Below are 15,576 nucleotides of genomic sequence, written 5' to 3'. Positions count from 1 at the left end.
AGGTGGCACAATCAGAGGCTCCATTGTTCTTCCACAAACCCTTTCTTAACCCTTGCCTGGCCTGTGCCCTCCACTGAATTTTACAGAGCTGATTTCAGCAACTATAATTGCCAAGTAAGTAAATGAATCTATTTCAGCAGATCGTCATTACAGTTGCAGCAAGCAAGGGAACTCATCTGTGTTTAGCAGTTACTTGCATCAGATTGTTGTGGTTTAATTCCTTGGGGTGTATGCTAGTTACGCAAAAAAAAAAAAAAAAATACTGCAAGAAGAAATTGGTGCATTATTTATTTGTTCGCCCTGCTGACTTCCTATCGTCCCACTGAGTAATCACTGTTTACTTTTAACAGCATCTGTGCTGGTTACTCCCCTCATTCATACATTCTAGAATGCCCCTTCTCCCGTCTGTAGCACCATTGCTAACTTTCGTGGCTGCTCAAATTGCCAATATGTTCACTGCTGGTACCCTGAAAGAACACTGGCAATTATGGCAGTCCCTGTGGAGAAAAGGAGGCTGATTAGCAGCAAAACCCACAAAGACATCTTTAAGTCTGGTCATTAAGCAGTCATACGTCTGATCAGAATCAACCAGAAAGAAGAACAAGGAGTCTCAAGTACGAAGAATAAGGCCTCACACCTGAAAGCAGCTTACAACCACAAGTAAACACCACCTTTAAGTTTATGCAATGTTCTTTCTCTAGCTCCCTTTCATCAGGATTTAAAAGAGGTTATGGAATCATTTTCAGCTCCCTGCAAATGGTGGGAATGCAAAAAGCAACATGATTGTCATGAGGAGCAGTAGCTGAGTGGGCTGATGAATGCCAGCATTATTCTCCCTTGGTTTTGCCCTATTTTTGCTTCTTTGAGCCCCTACCTCATCCTACTCTCTGTCCCTTAGGATCAGATCTCTGTCTGCTTCCCCATGTTCCTCTGGCACTATCACTTAGTTGCATTTCCAGAAAGCAGTTGTGCTGTTTCTTGCTTTCATAGCCCTGCCTTAAACCTCAACATTTGGCTTCTAAGTCTGTTAAGTATGGCAGTCTGCCCCAGCATGAAGTGGGCTGGTTGCTAGGCATGCAAATAGGTGTGAAACGGGGGGGGGGGGGGGTGAGGATCAGAGTAATGGCTGCTGATGTCACAAAGTAAAAGTGCTGTTCCCATATGCAATCCCTTTTTTAAAAAGTCCTTTGACATCTCAAATGAAAGCTTGCTAGTTTCTCACATACAAGTCTATCATCTTCCACTTCCTCCTAAATTTCAAATGGTCTTGGGTCTTTCCTGACCACACCAGCAAAGAGGCTCAGGAAGAAAATGCAGTTAGGTTCATAAAGGTGTGAAATGCTATGAGTGTGTGCCATTTTCTTGGCCTAACAGAACGTCAGTGATTTTGGCTACTGCTAAACTTAAATAGAACTATCATAATTAAACACAGTAATTTTGAAAATGTAATAGTAGTGTTTCCTTTTTATAGCATTATGAATATGAATACATATTCAGATGTAGTACTCCAAAAGTTCCACTCTCTGTTGACTCCCCTTCTTTGTGGAGTAAAAACAGGCTGTAGCTTGGCCTATGAATATATATTTGCATAACTTTTCTTGCAATATCTTTGGGGAGAAGCAGCTTCATGACAAACAGATAGAGCTTTCTTTCCTGGTGCAGCAAAGCTCTGGTGCTTGGCTGTCAAAACCTGCTGGCATTTGGTCTTTTGCCTTCATTGCTCATTCCATAGGTGCCCCCTTTCCACCCAACTGAGCAAGAGGGCTGCAGAACGACAGGTAAGATTCAACGTAAGGGAATGAAAAGTGATGCTTACTGAAGCAAAGAGTCCTAACTTCACATATATACTAAAGTCAAAATTGGCTATAGCTCCACAGGGGATGGAGGTCTTGGAATCACATACAGATACAGATATAGGCACAGGCGCACGCACACACACACACACACACACGCAATACACCAGGAAATAATGAAACCATTTAATTCAAACCCGGAAATGGTGAGAGAGAAATGGAGAGTTCTTGTGGTTCGTGAGGAGATCCTCCCTGGAGCCCGAAGAGGACGTCAGTTTTGCCTGACCTTGTTCATCTGAACTTACCCTCTGCTGGGTTTGACCTTGCCTCACCGGAACCTAACCCATGCTTGACATGGCTCTGCTTCTTGGGTTTGGAAAGGATGCTAGCAGTATGTGATCTAGAGTCCCTGGACTCTGTGCTTGGGATAGGTCTCCCTTTGGCTAGAAGCCCATTTGCTAGCTGGGGCTACTGCCCCGGACAAAACAATAGCAGCCTTTTAACAATGCTGGCTTGAAAGATAATGACTGTTCTTGGGAAAATAGTGCACCAAACATTTTGTGGACTCACAGCAGTCGTTGCCCTTGGTGAGCATTTATGAACTAGCCCACTGATTCAAAGGAGTGAAAATTAAAATGCAGGTCAATTATGAGCAGAGATTTCCAACCAATCTGTTGCAATCTCAGATTTTCTTAATACAGACAGAGGTCTATAAGGAAACTAGCCAAAGAACAACAAATCAGTGCCAATTTTGCTATTCTTTGCCAACGTGGTGTAGTGGTTAAGAGCGGTGGACTCGTAATCTGGTGAACTGGGTTCGCTTCCCTGTTCCTCCACCTGCAGCTGCTGGGCTTGTCACACTTCTCTGAAGTCTCTCAACCTCACTCACTTCACAGAGTGTTTGTTGTGGGGGAGGAAGGGAAAGGAGAATGTTAGCCGCTTTGAGACTCCTGAAGGGGAGTGAAAGGCGGGATATCAAATCCAAACTCTTCTTCTTCTCTTCTTCTTTATTTGGAAATCGACTTCTCAATCACTTACCTTCACTTGTAACAACAGGATGCTCCACCCGCTGGCACTGGGAATCCTCTGTGGACACTGTTCCGAAGTATATCATCCCCAGACCTGTGACCAGTATCACCATCCAAATGCCATCCTGCACGTTAGCCATGTTTTCCTGTGCACCGGTCACATCTCTCTTAGCCGGGAACTCTTCTTGTCTTCAGATGCGAAAAGGCCCTAGAGAATGTCACAACATAATTACAACTAAACCAACGATGGCCAATCTTGGGTGACAGTTGATTCTTCAGATGTTGGCCCAAGGACCCAAAGTGTCTTTTGCCACTTGACTCAACCTCTTCAAGGGTGATCACCTGACACCTCCAAGTGTTAAGTGGTCCCTAATTTAGGCTACTCAAAGACAGGACAACAATTTATCTTCCCCTCTTATAGGAACTAATTATTCTTATTTTAAGAGATTTATAGTCTGCTTTTTTAGGAGGAAGTCCTCCCAAAAGTGGTTTACTACATGCGTAAAATACAAATCCAACTCATAAAATGTTCTTAAAATATACTATCAACAGTGACAGCAGAATCAAACACAACAAAGTAGCAACAATAAAACTTAGCCATGACCCAATAAGCAGCCACTATTTATGACTTTGTGGAGAAGAAATCAGCATAAGGCCCACTTTAAATATGTGAGGGATGGGGCATGCCTGATCTCTGTAGAATGACCGCTCTCCCCATCAACCGGAGGGCGCCCTTTGCGTGGCCACGCGCAGCACCCCCAATCCTTTGAGACTCCCGGCAGAACGCTCCTGGTCCACCTCCCCACGTCACAGCCCTTGAGGTTCCCGCCAAACCCCAGTTCAGAATGAACCCATTGTGACAGGCGGAGGCGGAGCCAGGAAAGCGGAGCAAGAAGGGGTAGCCGTCACTCCTTTGCATATGAAGGGGGTGGAGCCTACTTGGGAGCCCCCAGTCAGCTCCAGAGCTTCACCCACCCTACCCTCCCTTTGTTTATGCTCTTTATTTCAGGTGAACCTCTTTACAGGTATGCGGGCGCTGCTATGGTTGTTCGATGGTTGCTGTTAAAGGACTGGGAAGGGATTTCCCCCGCATTGGCAGGTTTCTCCTTCCCCGTAGCAAAATGTCACAAATTTGGTGGTTTTAGGCCTTGGGTGGAATCCTTTAGTCTATCTTCCCTAAGTGCGGGGGGGGGGTGTGTGAAGCGGTGACACATGCCTTCCCCCCCACACACAGCAGTGACCCCACGGTTCCCTGTTAAAGGGGCTGTGTTGATGGGAGTTACTGGCCATATGCTGAAAGGTTGTCAGTGGACTCCCCTGTGTTGTGGTGAAATGGGGGTGGGCTCTGCTTAAATCCCCAGACAGATCTGTTAACCCTGATGTGCCCCAGATCCCCGGCTGGGGACTGGGAGCGATAAACACCCAATGCCAAGGTCTAAGCTAGCTCTCAGAGTATGGGCTGGAAACATGGGTGCAGTCCTTTGAGTAAACTGGTCCCAAACATATAAAAATGTAATTATATGAGTTAAGTTTCGATTTTCATCATGTATTTAGGTAAGAGCACAGCGAATAATGCTGCCTGCAGTGGGAGAACCAGAAGAGGAAGGAAACATCCATGCAGCCTTTTTCTCCAAGAAACAAGTTATGGAAGCAGTAGCGAAAAAAAGTGTTGCGTTTATACAAGTATCACTCTTCTTTTAAAATAGTCTATAGAGGTCCTTCAGAATGCATGTGTTCCAGGGCAGTGCATCTCTGCTATGAATATTCTATGAATCCGTGCTCAGAGTTTCCATGTGAGAGCTTTGTTTCATACATCTCTGTTATATATGTAGCAATGTTGTCATCCTTTTTATATAGATTGCCCAAGAGGAATATAAGAATAAATGAGACCTATTAGAGAATGCTGCTACTTGCACCAAGGCAAAGCTCTGTTTTATCTCTTAGCAGGAAATGATTCAATGTACTTTTCGTTTCTTTTTCTTTTTTGCTTAAGCCACAAAAGGTGGCAATTGTTATGACACTGGCTTTGGAGCAGCGTCCTGGGAACCCTGGAGTTGAGTGGAAGGCAAGCTTCTCCAAAAGACACAATCCCTTACAATGTGCAGGCGCACAAAGAATAATAATAATAATAATAATAATAATAATAATAATAATAATAATAATTTATTTATACCCCGCCCATCTGGCTGGGTTTCCCCAGCCACTCTGGGCGGCTTCCAACTGAATATTAAAAACAGTACAGCATCAAACATTAAAAACTTCCCTAAAGAGGGCTGCCTTCAGATGACTTTTAAAAGTAAAATAGTTGTTTATTGCTTTGACATCTGCTGGGAGTGCGTTCCACAGGGCAGGTGCCACTACCAAGAAGGCCCTCTGCCTGGTTCCCTGTAACCTTACTTCTCGCAATGAGGGAACCGCCAGAAGGCCCTCGGCGCTGGATCTCAGTGTCCGGGCTGAACGATGGGGGTGGAGACGCTCCTTCAGGTCTACTGGACCGAGGCCGTTTAGGGCTTTAAAGGTCAGCACCAACACTTTGAATTGTGCTCGGAAACGTACTGGGAGCCAATGCAGATCTCTCAGAACCGGTGTTATGTGGTCCTGGCGGCCACTCCCAGTCACCAGTCTAGCTGCTGCATTCTAGATTAATTGCAGTTTCCGGGTCACCTTCAAAGGTAGCCCCACGTAGAGCGCGTTGCAGTAGTCCAAGCGGGAGATAACTAGAGCATGCACCACTCTGGCAAGACAGTCCGCGGGCAGGTAGGGTCTTAGCCTGCGTACCAGGTGGAGCTGGTAGACAGCTGCCCTGGACACAGAATTAACCTGTGCCTCCATGGACAGCTGTGAGTCCAAAATGACTCCCAGGCTGCGCACCTGGTCCTTCAGGGGCACAGTTACCCCATTCAGGACCAGGGAATCCCCCACACCTGCCCCCCCTGTCCCCCAAAAACAGTACTTCTGTCTTGTCAGGATTCAACCTCAATCTGTTAGCCGCCATCCATCCTCCAACAGCCTCCAGACACTCACACAGGACCTTCACCGCCCTCACTGGTTCTGTTTTAAAGGAGAGGTAGAGCTGGGTGTCATCTGCATACTGATGAACACCCAGCCCAAACCCCCTGATGATCTCTCCCAGCGGCTTCATATAGATATTAAAAAGCATGGGGGAGAGGACGGAACCCTGAGGCACCCCACAAGTGAGAGCCCAGGGGTCTGAACACTCATCCCCCACCACCACTTTCTGGACACGGCCCAGGAGGAAGGAGCGGAACCACCGTATAACAGTGCCCCCAGCTCCCAGCCCCTCTAGACGGTCCAGAAGGATGTTATGGTCGATGGTGTCAAAGGCCACTGAGAGATCCAGCAGAACTAGGAAACAGCAACGATTGTTTCATCACCCTCAGCTCCGGGGAAAACCATGGGGCTGTCCGGGCTCCATGCAATCGGAGAGGGCGCTTCGGAGCCAGACAGTCAATAGCCCTGGTTAACTCCGCATTCCAGCAGGCCACCAGGGAATCAGCTGAAAGGCCATCAACTTGGGATAAAACATCCCCTACCACTCTCTGGAAGCCAATTGGATCCATTAAGTGGCGGGGGCGGACCATCTGAATCGGTCCCACCTCCCTGCAGAGGGGAAGGGTCGCGGAGAAGTCCAGTTGTACCAGGAAGTGATCTGACCATGGCACTTCTTTTGTTTCGCTTTTAGTTAATGTCAGATCACCAACATCCGTAGAGGTAAACACAAAGTCTAAGGCATGTCCGCGGCTATGAGTTGGGCCAAACTTATTCAGGGACAGCCCCATGGAGGCCATGCTTTCCACAAAGTCCCGAGCGGCCCCTTGAAAGGTCGTGTCGGCATGGATGTTAAAATCCCCCAGGACAACCAAGCTAGGTGTCTCCAGGAGAACATCCGCCACGACCTGAAGCAGCATGGAAAAAGTCATGAGGCAAATAATGCTTTCAACAAATGCTGATCACCGAACATAATTGCTTCATCAAGCAGCAGTCAAGGAAAGATTAATTGCTGTGGTCTTCCTAGAACTGATGTGCTAAACTCATAAAGTCTTCATTCCCCACCCCAAAAAGGTTAATCAGATAAAATATATGGGCTGAGAGGTGGGGGGAAAGAAAGGGGAGGGGGAGAGGGAGGGAGGGAGGGAGGGAGAGAGAGAGAGAGAGAGAGAGAGAAAGCTATTTCCAAGATGTCAACTTATTCTTTAATTATGCACAATAGGTTGACAGCCTGAGGAAACATTATGAGTGAGAGCTGTATGATGGAAAGTTTACTTCTGAGAAAACTCCACTAACTTCTTCCTAAGCCTTCCACAGGAAGTGCTCAAAAAGTGCAGGGTCATCTAAGAGAGACCAGTCCTTTCCCTGAATTACGACAACTCTCTTAATGTGAAGAACTGGCACCTGAGTTTATTTGCTTTCCTCTTTCCTCTTCATCCCTTTTTTTCCTTTTGTGTAACATATTTTATTTTATAAGCCTGAGAGCAGGGACCATTTTTGGGTTGGTTTTTTTTTATCTGTAAGCTGCTCTGGGAGTCCTGTCTGTTGAAGAAGGAGATAAAATACTTTCAGTAATTTATGTGCGCACAGAACTGCAATTTGACTGTCTCCATTCCACCAAGTATTACATTAAAAACAGAAGGTCTGGCGACACCGTTCCCGAGAGTCTGCCTTCCTCTGAATGCCAGACCAGTCCCTGGGAATCACGTGTCCAGCTACAGTCCGGTTCTGCTTGCAGGCTCTCCATTTGAGAACCAGGTGCTGGAGCAGACAGGGCTCATCTTTTGCTATGTTCTCAAAGCAACCTTTGAGACCAGGTATTTGTTCTAGAGCAGCTAATAGGAACAGGAGTCCACAAACGCAGCTGCCCAGCCACCAGTGGCAACCACAAGATGAATTCTGCCAACGGCTAATACTGAATGTCCATGCACAGACAACATACCCCTTCCAAAGGAGCCTCACCAAAATTTGGGGCAAAGTGGGGAAACGTGGAAAAGGTGTTAGAAATTAGCCAGGTGCCAGGCGCATTTTGCACACGCATCTCCTTTCCCAGGGCAGGAGCAATAAAACACAATACCAAAATGTGTGGATTTCTGAATAGGCAAGACTCCTGATAGCTCTGAGATAGAAACTGGAGGAGGGGGGCTCCAAAAGTTTGTTTTAGGGTGAAGAGACCATCAAATGCTTACGTATTTTCTATTCAGTTATTTTATAAACCACTTAACAGACGGTATCTCTAAACATTGCATATATCCTCAGCATCTACATACTGAACCAAGAGTTTGGAACTGGAAACTGATTTCAGCCATGCTTTTGACTTCTGGGGGGTTTTATTTCTCTGTGTCAGGCAGGGTTCAAATGGGACCCTCCAGGTCTCTCTCTCTGCCCAGGGCACACACCTTCCTCAACTGCTTTTGTGTGGCTGGAATGTATCAGAGAACTGCAAAATAATGCCTCTTGCTTGCCAGGATGGAGAGACGTGCAAAGATTGTGTGGGGCTGGACTGCAGCCTAGTGCACAAATGAAAGAGCTGCACCTGCTGCTCTCCCCACTTTTGCCCATGGCTCCACCCACCGGGGGCATGCGGCCCCCAGGAAGTTTGACCATGAATCCTGACCAGTGGCTACTAAATATATAGGCTGTGGAAAAGTCAGCGAATTTCCCTCTTGCATTGGACAAACATGCACTACAGTTCCATGCACGTACGGCACCAAAATAATTCCCCCCCAGCCTCTCCTATCTGTGCACATTTGGCGTCAAGATGGAGTGCAGTCATAGCAAGCAGGGCTGGCTCCCTCTAACCTCCACTCCCCGTTTGTCTGTTTCCACTGTCTTTCCCGTTGATTTTGTACTCCTTCCAGCTGGAATTAATCCTCCATATAAGACACGATTAGATAGTTTACAGTTTATGCTATGAAAACTGAATAGGGAATATGAGCAACCTCAGGCAAATCAGTCATTATCATCTATTAATCTGGAAGGCCACACAGAATGACTAAATCAATGAAGAGGCATTGAATGGTTATTTAACTCCTTCTATTCTCTTTAACAGCATTTCACCCTCTTCTGAGTATGAATCACCCCTCCTGGTCAACATTTAATCACGAGATCAGTAAAGAACATATTTGTAACCCTAATGTGCAGAAGAGGTTCACAAAACAAGAGGCACTCAAGCTTTGACTCGGGAAATTCGTTTCTAAAAAGCTTTCTCATTTACATTCTCTCTGCCTGCACTCCTCTCTGGATTATATTGGTGGTAGATGGAGAGATGCAGTAGTTAGCAAAGCCTGACCACACAACCTTAATTAGTCATTCCTTATGCACAATTTCCCTAATCTCTTGAGAGACAGGTCAAAGTTATACTTCTAAAAATTTATAATCTATCAATTTGTGCACAGATTTTAACTCTGGCCACAACTGATAACTCACAGTAGAGCAGCCCCATTAAAATGGAAAATTCTGGAGAAAGTTGTGAATTCATCCTCTGCTGTTGCAAGCATTTGATGTCTTGTTTTTATTCACAAAATCATTTGTTCTCCACCTTTCTGGTTCAAAATGTACCACCAAAGGCCACTAAAGAATAAGATAAATGCACGAGAATAATACAATTGAAAACACAAATGGCAGACCTGGCTTTTCATTGAGAGCAAAACCACATCTAATATAGGCGGCAGCCCTATTGCTGAAGCAATAGAATGTGTGTTTGGTAATCTATGTTGCACTCCAGGAAGGACTGGAGGCCCCAGGGAAACAATGGCCCCACTCTCCATTCTTGTCAGGTGATCTAAAAGAAAGTCATAGTCAATGGTGTTAAAGCCACTGAGAGAGAAAGCTGAACAGAAACACACTTCTCCTGCCCAGCTCCCAGGGCACATCATAAGCCAGGACAACCAAAGTTGTCCCAATCCCAAACCTGGGAAAGAAACCAGACTGAAACAGAACTAGCTAATCAGTATCATCCAGAAATACCTGAAAACTGGGTCACCAGCCCTCACTTTAACTCCTTGCCCCGTGTTGGAATACTGGCGACTGGGTGGTAATTATCCAATAGAGCACCATCAAGAAAGGTCTTTTTAAAGCAACTATCTTACTCTTGCTTCTCTGCTGCCTTCATAAACAGAAATGTACACTTGCTCTTTCAGTTATTTAATAACAGGAGACATGCACACCCATGCTTCAGATCTGCATAATGAACAATCAAAACAAAAGCCAAGCAAAGATGGAAAGATTTAAAGGAATTTTGTCCTAACAAATCAGTTCAAGCAAACCAGCAGAAATCAAAATCCGGCTATCCATTTTTGTTGAGATGTTATTATCACTCTTTTAAAAAACAAAACAAAAAACCCCAATAAAAATAGGAAGGGGTAATGTCAGATTCTTTCATTTAACCCATTTGTATGAATGATTGTTAAAAAGCAATATGAATTCCACACACACTGAAACATGTTTAGCCCCATAAAGTATAATGACATTTACCACACTAATATCATTCACATCAATGGATGGCCCATAAATTCCACAACTCCCCCTGCCCATTTTGACAACCTTCTCCAAGGAAGCTCATAAAAGAAGCTGATTGTTCTCTCCCCCAGCCCTTTCCAATATCACTTAATAGGTCTCTAAGGACTTTTACAGTCTTATTAAAGGACCATCTAGGCTTTACCATAACCGAGATGTAACCTGTGATTGATTAAGAGCCCAGAATGTGGAAAGCCCTTTCTTTCTGCAGTGTAGTACAACTTCTGATCTCCAACAGAAAAAATACATAACATTTTTTTTAATTCATCTAAAAATACAGTAAACTAATTTTGTGTTTCAACACAGGAGCATTTAAGCAACATAAAGAGCCCATCAGACAATCCAATCCAGGGTTTAACAGCCAAATACCTTATTCCTCTGGAATTTTCCCCTCACACACAAAATATAATATATTTAAAGCAGCTCTATCCATGCTACAATTAAGAGGTGAGACAGCTACAGTGATGTTTTTAAGATTGTGCTCCCATATTTCATCTTGAAGATTTTAAATATGATTTTGGTTTCACAGTCCCCAACCCACCCCATAGTTCTTGGGGCAAACATCAAAAGATGTCGTGGTTTTACTTCTCCATCTTTCCTTACGAATACAAAACAATGTACAGTGATACCTCAAGTTACATACGCTTCAGGTTACAGACTCCGCTAACCCAGAAATACTACCTCGGGTTAAGAACTTTGCTTCAGGATGAGAACAGAAATCATGCTCTGGCAGCGCGGCGGCAGCAGGAGGCCCCATTAGCTAAAGTGGTGCTTCAGGTTAAGAACAGTTTCAGGTTAAGTACGGACCTCCAGAACAAATTAAGTACTTAACCTGAGGTACCACTGTAATTCACAAGGAGTAACAAGGCCAGATCAGGAGTGCCAGGCCTAATGAGCAGGCCAACTCTTCTCGGTAGGTCTTGCCCCCATGAGGCAGTTGTGGAGACTAAAGGTCTCCCACAGCTGCCTAAGCTTCCTCCTCTCCCACGTCCTTCCCAAGCAATCTGCGGCTGTGCTGGCACGCTTGTCTCTGCTCCTCCCGTTTCATGCCTCTCCTGGTCCTGGGAGACCAGGGGAAGAGCAGCTTGTCACAGCAGGAGGGGAAGACTTGGGGAGGGGGAAGGCTTGTTCATCAGTCGGACTCATCTCTGCCTTTTGGTTTCCCTCCTCTCCTGCTTCTGGACTTCCCTCTGCCACAGACTCTCCACCGTCTCGGCTTCAGACCCCTCCTCCTCCCAGGCGTCTCCTTCTTCTCCCTCGGATCACTTACAGTCGCGTCCTATCACCAATCCCTGGGCTCAGAGCCTTGGTTCCTGGGTGGGTCTCCAGCTGTTGCCTCCCACTATTCCACAGTGTCCAGCCAGTTCGTGACATTCGGCACTAATGGAACAATCTGGTTAGCACTATGTTGAATTCCTCCTACTATATTTTATGGTTAGCTGAGGTTTTGCTGAAGCAAGGATGTGCAGTATAATGGATGGACCCGGGACTGAAGGCGTGTTGCAAGAATAAAATTAGAGCAAAACCGTTTTATGCGGATGTGAACTCCCTGCAGGAAGCAAGAAGCATGAATGAACCAGCCAACCAGTCCTTGGATATCTACTGTATTTTTCCATGTATAAGACACCCCCATGTATAAGACTACCCTTATTTTTTTTAAACCAAAATTAAGAAAACAAAACCCTAAAATAGAAGCTTATCTTTTTTGGGGCAAAGTTTCCTGAATGAGGAGCACCGTGGTGCAGCAGCAGAGGCAGCAGCTGGGGCACCCCACACTCAGGGGCGTAGGAAGGGGGGCGGTCCGCCCCAGGTTCCATAATGGAGGGGGGTGACAAATTATCAAGGAACAATTACTGCCCTCCTAGGGCGGTTCATAAAAAAACTTTTTTAAAAAAATGCATGCTCCAAAGGTCTTATCTTACTAAACTAGGGATTACCGTATTTTTCACTCCATAGGGTGCACTGGACCATAGGGCGCACCTAGTTTTTTTTTGGGGGGGGGGGAATAAAAAAAATATATTCCCCCCCCCCCCAGCCCCAAAGAGCAAAGAAGCCAAGACAGCCAGTGGGATCTATCCAGCTGGCTATCTTGGCTTCCTCTTTAGCCACGCGCAACCTCTCCAGCTGGGAGAGGCTGTGCACGGCTTTGTTTTTAGCCACGGGGCTGGGGCAGGGGAAGCCCGAGCTTCCCCCGACCCCAGCCCCCAGAACAGGTCCAGGAGCGGCGGCAAGATTGCGTGCAACCTCACCGCCACTCCCGGAGCTTGCGGGGCTGGGGGCAGGGGAAGCCCGAGCTTCCCCTGACCCCAGCCCCCAGAACAGGCTGCTATCCGCAAGCCTTCGGAGCCCGGCGGGCACTCCCACCAGGCTCCAAAGGCTTGCAGATAGCTTCCTGAAGCCTGGACAGCGAGAGGGGTCGGTGGTCTAGTTGAGATTCCTGCATTGCCCCAGGGGTTTGGCTAGATGACCCTTGGGGTCCCTTCCAACTCTACAATTCTCTGGTGCAGGCTTGTGCAGAGTTTTAGGTACATGTTGGATGCAAAGGGTGCATAGGATTGCAGCCCATCTTATGCACCGTCGGCTCGGGAATAATGAGACTAGATTGCTGCTGTGCAGTCCTGTTTTTTAAATAAATGTTTTCCTTTTCAGATAATACACAGCACGGTGAAATCACAATAAATAAAACCTCCCCTTCAGTAGTTTCAAGCACTACTACACGTTCCACATAATATCTGTACTGCATTGTTTAGTGTGGCAGCAGCTGCACTTTGGAACTCCCCGCCTATTGCAACAAAGCACGTGCCTTTGCTAGACTCTTTTCGGGCACCTGCTAAAAGCATTCTTCCTTGGGCAAGCACACCTAGATGCTTTGGAAGTTGAAGTAATTTTAATTTTAATATTTTAGCTTTTGTATGTTTTAAGGTAGGATTGTTAATTTTTCTTGATTTTACTGCTGTGGTTTTTTTGGTTTTTTTTTTTTTGTTTTGGTAAACCACTTTGCAGGTTTTTAAAATTAATTTTATTAAATAAATAAACAATAAATATAAATAAAATAACACAAGCCAAAACACAATCCATCCTGTAGATTTAAGTATCTGTCCATAGTCGCCTACTTGTTATCAGAGGCCCAGAATCCACATTCCTTTGTAAGAAAATATGAAATAACGTAAAACCATTTTTGCAGGCAAAAATAAAATAAAAATCAATTGGGGGGGCCCCAAGAAATTTTCCACACCGGGTACCACCTGACCTTCCTATGCCTCTGCCCACGATCCTCCTCAGTGGCAGCTCCCAAGCAGGATGCGAAGGAAGAGCTGGGAAGGCAGCGACCGCTCTGCATGGGGCCATGCCGTTGAGCAAAGTGAGCTGAGGAAGGGGGTGAGCGGGGTGGGGGCAGGGAGGGAGTCTGGGAGGGGAAGAGGGGGGAAAGGAAAGACGGGCAAGGAGAGGCAGCTGCTCTCGATCCGATGGTTGAGCCAGTGGGGGCTTCAGGAGGCGAGCCAGTCGCCAGCATGCAGCCCGGGGGGGGGGGGGGGGGAGGGTGACGCCAGCAGGAGGGACCGCCTCAGCCTGCCCAAGCCAAAATCCCAGACATATGCTTAAATATTAAAAAAAAAATCCCCCTGGATGCCCATGTTCTGTGTACAAGATGACCCCCAATTTTTTACTAATTTTTTTAGCAAAAAACCTTGTCTTATACATGGAAAAATACGGTATATCCTTGATATACAGACTCATTTGGCATTATGCCAAGCCATACACAATCTTAACAATGGTTTGGCATGGGTCTGAACTGAAAAAGCAGAAGTTAAGATTGCTCTCTCTCCCAAGGCTGTTGCACTATAAAAATAAGAGCTGACTTAGGAAGCTAAACACTGCAAGGATGAAAAACAAGCTGAGAAGCTGCTGTAAGCCAAGGTTTGCCCATTGTGCATTTGGAAACTCAAACCATGATGTGGTTCTAAGCAAAAACAACCAACCCCATAATTTAGCATGGCAATTGTCTGAAATGCACCAGTTCTGCTATCAGAATGACTTGGGCTGATGTCAACCATACAGATCTTTCAGAAAAGTCCCTTTTCTATTGTTAAAACGTATCCCATATGTTCATATTCTAGCCATAGTTGGCATAATTGTATAGACTGACTGGAGCAATGGAATCAAGCCTTGTATTGCACTGGCAGTATCCTTAGTGATTTCGGGATACGTTTTTAAAGTTCAAAGGCTAGGAAATTGGAGGGTGTGTTTTCAATGTGGTAACACAGTACTTAAAATAGAAGGGCTGCACAAACACCCAAGATAATTGCTCTCAGAAATAACAGTGGCAGAAAACAACAGCTGCTGTTTGGACACATCAATGTTCAGTTTTTCTAGGATGTCCTCAATCTATGAAATGTTGAAATCAGCATTGCCCCTTCCCAACAACATAAAAAATAATCAACTTTTTCTTGTCCTGTGATCAACAGCCATCTCTGCTTTGGTTTTCAATTGAAAAACTTTTAAGATGAATAATGCATTATAGAGCTAAAAGCAAACATATTTTAATACGGGAAAATTTCATGAAAATGAATCCACATTTTTTGAATTGAGTAGAATTAAAGGAGTTTCCCACTTTAAAAAAAAATCAGAATTCCACACCTGTATTCATGAAACTATTTTCCTTTGAAATGAAGGACATTAAATGGAAGGTATTTTTGTTGTGCCAAGTGAAGAGAAAACCACTCTAGATGCTGTACAGCTAATAATTAAAGATATTCATTTAAACCCCCCCCCCAATCAATAGGAAAACTGACTGCAGCAATATGGAATTGAGATCAAATGCAAAATACCGGGTGGAAGCTATTAGGCATGACTCCACTTGCAAGAAATCATCCCTTTGCTGAGACCTTCTCTTTTTCCAGTAGAGCAAAAAGTCAACAAGGTCAGCACAACCCCACAACATAAAACCTACTAGTTGTTAAGATTTTAAGAAAGGCATGACCATTATTGTGCATATAGCCAAAGTTTAACAAGGCAATAATGTTGTGAATGACTGGTAACTGCTTAGATTCAGTAGGTTGGTCTGACACAGTCAAAATATTAGAGACCAACAAAGTTTGTTTTTGGTACAGTGGTACCTCGGGTTAAGTACTTAATTCATTCTGGAGGTCTGTTCTTAACCTGAAACTGTTCTTAACCTGAAGCACCACTTTAGCTAATGGGGCCTCCCGCTGCCGCTGCTGCACAAT

The 15,576-nt window shown here is 45.3% G+C and overlaps 1 protein-coding gene across 7 annotated transcripts in view; it reads right to left on the bottom strand.

Annotated features, from left to right (window-relative positions):
- The window catches only part of SEMA5A (semaphorin 5A), a 152,986-nt gene that overhangs the window by 89,047 nt on the left and 48,363 nt on the right, over positions 1-15,576 (bottom strand). For all 7 annotated transcript variants that reach the window (XM_077933561.1, XM_077933558.1, XM_077933559.1 and 4 more), the window contains exon 2: positions 2,832-3,029. In XM_077933561.1, coding sequence (XP_077789687.1) covers positions 2,832-2,961 — 130 coding nt within the window. In that variant the 5' untranslated portion in view covers positions 2,962-3,029. The remainder of the gene's footprint in view (positions 1-2,831; positions 3,030-15,576) is intronic.

Source organism: Podarcis muralis, chromosome 8 (assembly GCF_964188315.1).
Source record: "Podarcis muralis chromosome 8, rPodMur119.hap1.1, whole genome shotgun sequence".
NCBI lineage: Eukaryota > Metazoa > Chordata > Lepidosauria > Squamata > Lacertidae > Podarcis > Podarcis muralis.
This window is presented reverse-complemented; position numbering and strand designations above follow the sequence as displayed.